This window comes from Mustela nivalis (genome assembly GCF_964662115.1).
Source record: "Mustela nivalis genome assembly, chromosome: 9".
Taxonomy (NCBI): domain Eukaryota; kingdom Metazoa; phylum Chordata; class Mammalia; order Carnivora; family Mustelidae; genus Mustela; species Mustela nivalis.
In genome coordinates, this window is record NC_139028.1 from 13021056 (window position 1) to 13032281 (window position 11226).

The window sequence follows — 11226 nt, forward strand, 5'->3', positions numbered from 1 at the left end:
ACCTATGTACTCCAGTCACTGTCTCTAAGGGAGGTTGCTACGGGGTCACAGGAAGAGACGGTGCTGAAGGAGCCTGGCAGATTCCAGCAAATACCCCCTTTTGGAAGGAGAGGGCCTCACCCTAGGAGGGGACCTCTGACAGCAACACCCAGAAAGAGCAGAAGTCAGTGAGGACTGTGGGAAGAAAGGATCAGAAACGATGGGGCGGCAGGGTTCAGAGAGGAAGAGAGTAACAGCTTCAGAAAGTGACTGCATCGCGCAGGACAGCAAGGCGGAGAAACGGGCCTGGATTCTGAAGGCGGAGCTCCAATCCTGACCCCAGCTTGACTGAGGGCCAGGGAAGGGGCCACATGGGTTTTGTCTCATGTTGTGGGAGCTGTACAGCCTGAAACAGAGCCTGCTGCAGGGAGAGAGGAAGGGCGGGGAGGGGGGAGTGGGCGGGAACAGTCCTCAGTTACTTTTATTAATTCTCACAACAACAATTTTTAAATAAAAGGAAAACGGGGTACTTGGGTGGCTCAAGCCTCTGCCTTCGGCTCAGGTCATGGTCTCAGGGTCCTGGTATCAAGCCCCGCATTGGAGGGGGGTGGGTCTCTGCTCAGCAGGGAGCCTGCTCCCCCCCAACCCCTCTCTGCCTACTTGTGACCTGTCAAATAAATAAAATCTTAAAAAAAAAAAAAAAAAAAAAGCCAGCAGCAGAATTTTAGAACATCTTTTGCATAGCTGACAAACTGCTCAGAATTAAAGACTTGAGATAATTTGCAGTGAGGATATGACAGCTAAGAATGTCTGCGCCCATATAACCGCATAGCAGCTTTTATACAGGAGAAACTAGGAGATGCAGAGAAAAACCACTGTACTAAGAACAGAAACTAACAGGCCTCTCTCATTTGACAGATAAAGAATCTACAACTGATCAAAGTAGTAAAAAAGATTAAGATTATCAAGTTATAACCCCCAAATAGAGAACACATGTTTTTTTCAGGTATCCATAGACTGTTCAAGAAAATCTAATTCTTTCTATTGCCGCATATAATAAATAATGCAAATAATTCTTTGCTCACAGTGCAGTGAGATATTAAATGAAAAGGCTCTTCTTCCTCAAAACTAAGAAACTCCGTATTTAAGTATCTCTTGCATCACAGGGAACTAGAAACCCAGATTGTAGATTCCAAAAAAACAATGAAAGTAAGTTTTGACTGTTAAAAAAATTTTTAGGTTCTTAAAGATGCAGGCCTGAAGAAAGAGGATATTACGATGTGGGAAGTGAATGAAGCCTTCAGTTTGGTTGTGCTGGCAAACATTAAAATGTTGGACCTCGATCCCCACAAAGTGAACATCGACGGAGGAGCAGTTTCTCTGGGACATCCCATCGGGTAGGTGAAGTCAGACGAGTCTGTCTAGGCTAATGGCTTCATAATGGCCTTGTAGTTTTGTCTAAATCTTAGCCGCTTCATGCTAATCCTGTTACTCCTGGTTGAACTGGTTTCCTTCCCATCTGTCCTTAGAAGGGTGAACACCATTTCTGATAGGATCTAACACTGAATACAGATCTGCCCCATTTGTTGCCTGAGAGCTAATAGTGTCTTAAGATTAAAATCTATGCTTGGGCTTTTAAAAAAAGCTGTAATAGTTCTTAAAACATGTAACAGGCTTTTCAAGAGAACTTGGAATGGGAACTGTTTTGATTAGGTATTTAATTTATGAAAGAACACAAATGCTTTCTTCTTCCTAGGATGTCTGGAGCCAGGATTGTCGTTCATATGGTTCATGCCCTGAAACAAGGAGAGTACGGTCTTGCCAGTATCTGCAATGGAGGAGGAGGGGCGTCTGCCCTGCTGATCCAGAAGCTGTAGGAAGCTCATGTCTGAAACAACCCTCCGGTGCTCGCTTCGGCAGCACATATACTGAAACAACCCTCCGTGGCCAGAAAGGTCTGCTGTAATCAGTATGACTCGCTACCTGGGTCGGCTTATATACGCCCATCTGTTTCATTTTCTATTTTTTTCTAACATTTTTACAATATGATAAGATCAATCCTCAAACCTTTTGAAATTATAAATAAATGTTTTCTTCTGCTTTAAGTCTTTTGTAATCTTTAGTTCAAAGGAGTTGTTAGAAAGCTGTACTACCTGAGACACCAGTGTGTACTTACTAGTAACTTAGAAGTAGATGCTTCCGTTTTACAGAACAAATCATCAGTTACATTCTGAGGCTGGTCAGAGGTCAGGTCAGTGAACATCAGGTAGAGCTGACTGAGCTTTATCAGACTCCTGAAAGTGAGAACAGTGTTGCTGGAAACAGGATAGATCCATGTGCTCAGGTCTAGGGGGGGACAATTTCTCACAATATTAGCATGCAGGACTGGGGGGTAGCAGGTCAGAAAATCCTGGGGTTTGGCCTCTGGATTACTACAGCAGCAAAGTGCACCCACCTCAGCAGTGGTTTCCGAGAAGCGAAGCTCCTTTCCCAGGTGAGATGCACGGTGGCGGGAGAGCGAAGGGGCAGAAAGGGTCATGCATACACAGTCTCTTGGCAGATGGTTCCTGGGAGTCCTTACCTGAGAAGGAACAAAAAGACAATGCAAGGAAAAAAATACTAAGATTCAGAGGGATAACTTAAAAAAAAATTACAGTAATCACAGCTAATACTTGTGGCTCATTATGTACTAAGTCCTTTGATTCTCACAAGAACTCAAGAAGGTAGGTACTGTCATTTCCTCTTATGTACAGAAAAGGACACTGAGGCACAGACTAGGCCAACTGTGAGGTCTGGGGGCCTGACTGTGAGGTCAGGAGCAGAGCTGGTCTGGTCCAAGCAGTCCTGTCGCAGCTGTGCTCCGTAAGCCTGAGCCCACCCTGACTCTGACAGGAGGGGCTAAGACGAAGGAAGGAAAGAAAACCCAAGACGTGGTAGAATACTTCAGAGGAGACAAGCAGAATTCACACTGCATCGCACTGTCAGTGACATGGGAAAGAAAAAGAGACAACCCATGAGTAAATGGTTAAAAAAAAACAACAAAAAAACAACAAAGTGGAATCCAAGGATTAATTACAATAGAACAACTCTGGAGGCCTTATTTTATTAGCAAAATTAATTAACAGAATCCTAGTAAGATTCCAGAGAGAACATCTAGGTGGAAAAATGGGTAGCCTCAGTCATTTTTAAAAGTACTAGACCAAGGGGCGCCTGGGTGGCTCAGTGGGTTAAGCTGCTGCCTTCGGCTCAGGTCGTGGTCCCAGGGTCCTGGGATCAAGTCCCACATTGGGCTCTCTGCTCCGCAGGGAGCCTGCCTCTCTCTCTCTCTCTCTCTCTCTCTCTCTCTCTCTCTCTGCCAGCCTCTCTACCTACCTGTGATCTCTGTCAAATAAATAAATAAAATATTAAAAAAAAAAAGTACTAGAGCAACATCTATGTATTTTTAATAGAACAAAGATACTAGGAATCTTAGGCATGTAAGAGCTTAAAAATATGCTCTAGTATTTCCTCCAAAAATGATTTTATTACCAGCACATGGAAAGAATCAAAATTGAGAATTCAAGAATGTAAAACTTTTAATTTTCTTAATTTTTAAATTTAAAAGAACTGGTTGAGGAGGAGGGAATGTAGTAAAATCAGGGTAAAAAAATATATATATTTGCTAACTAAAGACAAATGTCAGTAGAATGTAAAATAAGTTCTACAATACATTACTATAGAAGGTAACCATTATTAAGTAAAAAGAGAAGGTTGGTATACATAACAAATTACTAGCAGTCAAGGCAGAAACAGGACAAGAACTCTAATATGAAGAAAAGATCATTCGGGGCGCCTGGGTGGCTCAGTGGGTTAAGCCTCTGCCTTCGGCTTAGGTCATGATCTCAGGGTCCTGGGATTGAGCTCTCTGCTCAGCAGGGAACCTGCTTCCCTTCCTCTCTCTCTGCCTGCTTTTCTGTCTGCTTGTGGTCCCTGTCTGTCAAATAAATAAAATCTTTAAAAAAAAAAAAAAAGAAAAAAAGATCATCCAAAATAAAGTTGTAGAGAGCATGAAGACAAAAGAGGAAAAAAGTGGTAGTGTCTCTGGAAGACGAGAACTGAGCTCAGATCTAGGCGTGGGCTATGCTGCCCCGGGGACCCCGGGCCGGCAGACCCACCTCTGACTCTCACTTGAACTCCTGACAAACCACAGGTACCTTCCGGGAAGCAGTTTGCTTGGACGTCTGGTGCCGCCTGAAGGGTGGGTTCCCGCATCACCCGGCTTTGACAGGCAGCAGGGCTTGCTCTCCAGGATTGGAGAGGAACTGTAGCAAAGAAGCCACCATTAGCGGGTGCAGGAGCAACCACGCCCTCCCTGCCCCCCCACACCTAGCTCCAGCCCAGAGGCTGCTGGCCACAAGGTCTGTCGCTGGCCGTCCCCCTGGAAAGGCTTAACTACATACCTTCGCAGCTGCTGCCCCACGTCCTGCCCACGTCTAGGAGCTCACTGCAGGCCTCGCCTCTGGCGTACTCATGCCTTGTCACACCCTCAAGCCGTGGGAGCCACCGAAAACCAACAAGGCAGCAGAGGACACCACAGAAGATTAAGATAGACAATCAAGACCTCTGCCCAGGCTGGCTGAGGAGGTTCGTCTCCCACACGAGGTCAGTATGTAGAAACCACCTAAGAGAGTTGAGGAAAATGAAGAAACAGAGGGATTTTTTTTTTTTCTAAACAAAAGAACAAGACCAAACTTAACAAGACCTTAATGAAACAGACAGAAATGATTTATCTGACAAGTAACAGCCATAAAGATGCTCACTGGGTTGGGAGAACAATATGCAAACAAGGTAAGAATTTCAAAAGAGAAAATATAAAAGTGCCAAAGAGAAATCAGAGTAACTGAACTGAAAACCCGAGTCAGACTGCACCACGTGGAAGCAAGGACCTGAGAGATCAGGACGGCGAGTCTCACGCAATCGGAAGAGGAGACAGATGAAGGGGACTCACAGCACTGTCATGACCACATCAAGTGGACAAACCTGCATGACTTGCGGCCCCAGACGGGGAAGACGGGCAGAGCACGTACTCAAAGAAATAATGGCTGAACACTTCCGTTAACTTGGGGAAACAAACAGAAATCTAAATCTGTGGAGCCCAGGGGGTTCCAAAAAAGATGAATCCACAACAGCCCCACGTTGAGACATAATTGTCAAAAGCTGAAGCAAAGAAGAGAATCTTAGAAGCAGCAAGAGAAAAAAATGCCTTGTTACCTACAAGGGAAACCCCTTGAGACTAGTGCAGAGTTTTCAGCAGTCCACAGGCCTGAGAAAGGGGCAGGATATAGTCAAAATGCTGAAAGAAAGAAAAAAATGCCAACCAGTACTTTATCCAGCAAAGTTGTTCTTCAGATTTGAATGAGAGTTTTCCAGACAAGCAAGAGCTGAAGGAATTCATCACCATTAGGGTCAGTCTAACAAGAAATGTTAAAGGGACTTCTTCAACCTGAAAGGAAAGGATGCTAATTAGTAACAATGAGACATTTAAAAGTTGGGTCCCTGGTAAAGACAAATACATGGTCAAATTCAGCACACTCTAATGTTATAATGGTGGTGGGCAAATCACTTATAAAATACAAGAATATTAAAAAGTTCAACTACAAAAATTTTTAATGGATATTCAAAGTAAAAATAAACATAAATTGTAACATCAAACCCAGTGTGGTGGGGGAGTGTAAAAGTGTAGTTTTTATGTGTGAAGTTAGCAGTTATAGCTTAAAGTAGATTGTTATAAATATCTTCTATAAGCCTCACGGTAACCACAAAACAAACCTACAGTAGATACACAAAAGATAAAGAGACAGGAAACCAAGGATGCAAACCTGCAAAAATGATCAAATCACAAAGAGCAAGAGATCCAGAGAGAAACAAAGGAATTATAAAACAGCCAGAGAACAATTAAAAAAATGGCCATCTCTGTGAATAATACCTTTAAATACAAATGAATAAATTCTCCAATCAGAAGACACAGAGTAGCTGAACGGAGAAATAAAGTCTTAACTATATGCTGCCTGCCAGAGGCTCACTTCAGCTTCAAGGACACACAGACTGGAAGGGAAGCGTTGGAAAAAGACATTCCGTGTACGGAAGCCAAAGAAAGCAGGGCAGCTGTATTTTCATTGGACAAAATAGACTTTAAGACAAAAGCTGTTTAAGATAAAAAGAAGGTGGGGGGCAATCCAACAGGAGGTTAAGCCATTTGAAATAGATACACACCTAACAGAGGAGCAGAATGCCACAGTAGGAGACTTCAGTGTCCCACTTCAACAACGGACAGATGATCTAGACAAAACCAGTAAGGGAACATTGGACTTGAATAACATGTCGGATCGGATGGACTTAGATATTTACAGAACATCCCATCCAACCCCAGAATACACGTTCATCTCAGAAGCATCTGGAACACCAGCCAAGACTTTCGACAGGTGAGGCCACAAAAGAAATCTAAGTTTAAGGTGATTGAAATCATATCCAGCGATTTTTCTAACAGTGGTATACAACTAGAAATCAATTATAAGAAGGAAAAACTAGAAAATTCACAGACACATGGTGGTTAAAAACATGCCACTGATAATCAACAGGTCAAAGAAATTGAAAGAGAAATACACAAAGTCCTGACGCAGGCGACTGGCTGGTTCAGTCAGCAGAGCAAGTGACAATGGATTTCCAGGTTGTGAGTTTGAGCCCTGTGTTGTGTACAGAGATTACTTACAAATAAAATCTTAAAAAAATGTGGACACAAATGAAAATGGAAGTACAACATACCAGAACTTACAGGATGCAGCAAAAGCAATTCTTTTTTTTCTTTTTTTAAAAGATTTTTATTTATTTATTTGACAGAGATCACAAGTAGGCAGAGAGAGAGGGGGAAGCAGGCTCCCCACTGAGCAGAGAGCCCCATGTGGGGCTCGATCCCAGGACCCTGGGATAATGACCTGAGCCAAAAGCAGAGGCTTTAACCACTGAGCCACCCAGGTGCCCCAAAAGCAATTTTAGTAGGGAGGTCCCCAGTGATAAGTGCTCACATTACAAATCAAGGAAGACCTCAAACAATCTCAAATAAACACATCAACTATACCTTGAGGAACTAGAAAAGGAAGAACAAACCAAGCCTTATGTTAGTAAAAGAAGGAAATACTAAAGATCAGAGTAGAAAGAAATGGAGAATAAAATGACAATAATACAGACCAACAGAGTTAAGAGCGGATTTTTTTTTTTTTAATTTTATTTATTTGACAGAGAGAGATCACAAGTAGGCAGAGAGGCAAGCAGAAAGAGAGAGAGAGGAGGAAGCGGGCTCCCTGCCGAGCAGAGAGCCCGATGCAGGACTCGATCCCAGGACCCTGAGATCATGACCTGAGCTAAAGGCAGAGGCTTAACCCACTGAGCCACCCAGGTTCCCAAGAGCGGATTTTTTTAAAGGCAAAACCAGAAAAACCATTAGCTACCCTTACCAAGAAAATAACAGAATTTGCTTTGGCAGCACATATACTAAAATCAGAATAAAAATAAGAGAACTCCAGCAAATAAAGTATAAATGAAGGAGGAGACATTTCACGAATAGCACACAAATACACAGATAATAAGGGACTACACTGAATTACCAACATATTGGAAAACCTGGGAGAAATGGATATATTTCCAGAAACATACAACCTACAAGATGGAATCATGAAGAAGCAGTGTATCTGAACAAACCAATTAATAATAAGGACACTGAATCAGTAGTCAAAACCCTCACACAGTGAAGTCTAGGACCAGACAGCTTCACTGGTTAATTCTGTCAAACATTTAAACAGAAGAAGAGGGGGCGCCTGGGTGGCTCGGTCGGTTAAGCAGCTGCTTTCAGGTGATGATCCCAGGGTCCCGGGATCGAGCCTCACGCTGGGCTCCCTGCTGAGCAGGGAGTCTGTTTCTCCCTTTCCCTCTAACCCTCACTTGTGTGTCCTCACTCTCGCTAGTGCTCTCTCTCAAGTAAATTCGAAGAAAAAAAAAAAAATCTTGGAAAAGAAAAAGAAGCAAGAAGATGGTACACTTCCAAAATCGTTTTATGAGGACAGCAGAACCCTGATACCAAAACTGGACAAAGACACTCTAAGAAGGAAAAATTACCAGCTAATATCCTTGACGAACACAGCTGCAAAGGGCAACTGGGTGGCTCAGTTGGTTAAGTGTCCACCTTCAGCTCTGGCCATGATCAGTTTTCTGGGATTGGTCCCGCATCAGGCTCCTCGCTCAGCAGGGAATCTGCTTTCTCTCTCTTACTCCCCCTGCTTGTGCTCATGCTCTCACTGTGTCTGTCAAATAAATAAATAAAATCTTAAAAAAAAAAAAAAAAAAAAAAAAGGCCTGAACAACGTATTAGCAAACAAAATTCTATAGCACATTAATGTGATACATAATTTAACAAAATGTAAAATTCATAGGATCATCTCTATAGTTGGGACAAAAAGCATTTGACAAAATTGAAAATCTATTCATGATAGTAACTCCCAACATACTGGACACAGAGACAAGGTACCTCGACAAAATGAAGGTCATCCATGACAAGCCCACAGCTAACATACTTTGAATAGCTGTAAAGCTGAAAGTTTTTCCCCTGAGATCAAGAACGAGACAACAATGCCCACTCTCAACAATTAACTGGAAGTCCTAGCCAGAGAATTAGGCAAGTAAAAGAAATAAATAGCATCCAAATCAGAAAGGAAGTAAAATTGCCTCTACTTACAGATGATATATGATATACAGAACACCATAAAGACTTGACAAAAAAATGTTAATAAATGAATTTGGTAAAGTTAAAGGACATAAGATAAGTATACAAAAGTCAGCTGCATTTATATACACTAACATACTACTAACAGAGACATTAATAATCCCATTTATAATTTTGTCAAAAAAGAATAAAGTAGTAATAAATGTAGTCAGGAAGGTGAAAGATCTGCACATGGATACAAGTAAGATTTTATGGAAGAAACTAAAAAAGAATCAAATGGAAAGATATCCCATGCTGATGGACTGGAAGAATTAATAATGATGTCCATACTACTCCTCTACAGTGCTATCCTTATCAAAATTTCAGTGGCATTTTTCACGGAAATAGAATAAACAATCCTAAAAATTTGTATGGAACTACAAAAGACCCTGAATAGCCAAAGCAATTTTGATGGGAATAACAAAGCTGGAGGAAACACACTTCCTGACTTCAGACAAAGCTACAGTAATCACAACAGTACAGTACTGGTATAAAACAGACACAAAGATCAATAGAACAGAGGGCCTAGAAATAAATCTATGCAACACATAAGCAATTAGTTTAGGGCAAAGGAGCCAAAAATATAAAATTGGGAAAGGAGAATTTCTTCAGCAAATGGTACTGGGAAAACTGGACAGGTACACAGACTCCTATTTTACACCATACACAAAAATTAACTCAAAATGTACTAAGATCTGAAATCATAAAGCTCTAGAAGAATACATAGAAAGTGACCTTCTGGACATAGATCTTGGCAATGTTTTTTTTTTTTGAATCTGATACCAAAATCAAAAGCAAATAAATGAGCCTGATTTTATCAAACCTAAAAAGCTTGTGCACAGCCAAAGAACCATCAGTGAAAAGAAAAGACAATGTATGGAAGCGGAAAGAATACTTACAAATTATATTTATATTAATATTATATTATATTTTATATTTACAAATTATCTGATAAGCAGTTAATGTCAAAAAAACCTCACAGAACCCAACAGCAAAAAACCAACTGAACTAAAAACTGGGCAGAGGATAAGAACAGACATTTTTCCAAGGAAGATCTATAAATGACCTACAGGTCCGTGAAACGGTTACTCAGTCAGTAGTCATCTGAGAAACGCAAATCAGAACAACGACAAACCACCTCGCACCTATCAGAATGGCCGTCATCAAGGACGAAAGCATCAGCCAAGAGGCGGAGAAGAGAACCCTCGCGCCCGGGGGCTGGGAATGTCCACTGGTGCCCTCATTATGGAAAACAGCATGGAGCGTCCTCAAGAATTCAAGAAGAAAAATCAGAAAAAATATGATCCAGCCCACTTACTTGTGGACACACATATACATGTGTGTATGTGTGTCTGTATACCCCAAGGAAATGAACAGCATACAGGCAAAAGACACGTGTGCTTCCATGTTCACCGCAGCTTCCCCAGCACGACCTACAGCAGCTAAGACACGGGGACGCTTAAGCGGTAGCCGGTGAACAGCCAAGCTAACGAAGGGCGCTAACCGTATGCAGCGGAGGGTTATTCAGCCATATGACAGACATTCTGCATTTGCAGTACCACAGGTGGATCTTGAGTGCATTGTACTTATTGATATAAACCAAAGACAAATATTGCATGATATTACTTATATATGAAATCTATTAAAAAAAAAAAAGTCAAACTCTTAGAAATTGAGAAGGAAAGTAGCTGCTGGGCGCTGGGGCCTGGGGAGTGGCCGTGGGAGGCGCAAACAGGGAGCTTTTTAAATTGGTACAAAATTTCAGCTCTAAGATGAAGTTCGAGGGTCTAATATATCATGTGGTGCCTATGGTTGGCAACACTGTATTACAGAATTGAAACGTGCTGAGAGAGAACTCACACATCCCACATACAGCCAAGAGGAACAGGTGAGGTGCTGGATGGTTCTTCACTTGACGGGAGGAATCCTTCCACGACCTACTGCAGATCGACTCCTGATGTCTGCTTCAGTTATCTTAACAACTTTAGTCATCAATTTTAACACAATAAAGCTGAAAAAAAAAAATGCAGTTATGATAGTTAGAGTCTATGCCCTGAACACTGATACCAAATCAACTGAAGCAAAAACTATAGCCAAGAGAGTAATAATGGGAAAGTAAAGGTTTATGACAAAAGTGGTAAAGCAAAGTTAGATAGGAAAATGTAAAATACCAAACCTAGTATCTTTATAAACAGAGTATAACAAGATTTACAGAAATGTCAACTGATCTTTTTACAAGAATGATAAAAACAAATTAAAAGCAAAAAATAAATTGAAAATTAGCATGCTACTTTATTCTAAGTTATTAAGTTAAACATTAAAAAATAACAACAACAAAAAAAGAAAGTACTTACCTCATCTTCCAAATTTTGATGTCTTAAAGGTGAAATCAGAACTCAATTCATAGCCTTAATTAAATGCTTACAGGTTTTTTTTTTTTAAAGATTTTATTTATT

The 11226-nt window shown here is 41.3% G+C and overlaps 1 protein-coding gene and 1 long non-coding RNA gene across 5 annotated transcripts in view; one reads left to right on the plus strand and one right to left on the minus strand.

Moving 5' to 3' along the window:
• Positions 1–2084, plus strand: part of ACAT1 (acetyl-CoA acetyltransferase 1) — a 24851-nt gene extending 22767 nt beyond the window's left edge. For all 4 annotated transcript variants that reach the window (XM_082683230.1, XM_082683232.1, XM_082683231.1 and 1 more), the window contains 2 exons: positions 1219–1376; positions 1736–2084. In XM_082683230.1, the coding sequence (XP_082539356.1) occupies positions 1219–1376; positions 1736–1856 (279 nt within the window). In that variant the 3' untranslated portion in view covers positions 1857–2084. The remainder of the gene's footprint in view (positions 1–1218; positions 1377–1735) is intronic.
• The window catches only part of LOC309840782, a 14466-nt gene extending 3685 nt beyond the window's left edge, over positions 1–10781 (minus strand). Inside the window, exons 1-5 of the long non-coding RNA XR_014298784.1 lie at positions 10631–10781; positions 8128–8312; positions 4419–4639; positions 4134–4280; positions 2435–2560 (exon numbers count right to left, since the gene is read on the minus strand). This is a non-coding gene — a long non-coding RNA (uncharacterized lncRNA). The remainder of the gene's footprint in view (positions 1–2434; positions 2561–4133; positions 4281–4418; positions 4640–8127; positions 8313–10630) is intronic.
• Positions 10782–11226: the final 445 nt, after the last annotated feature.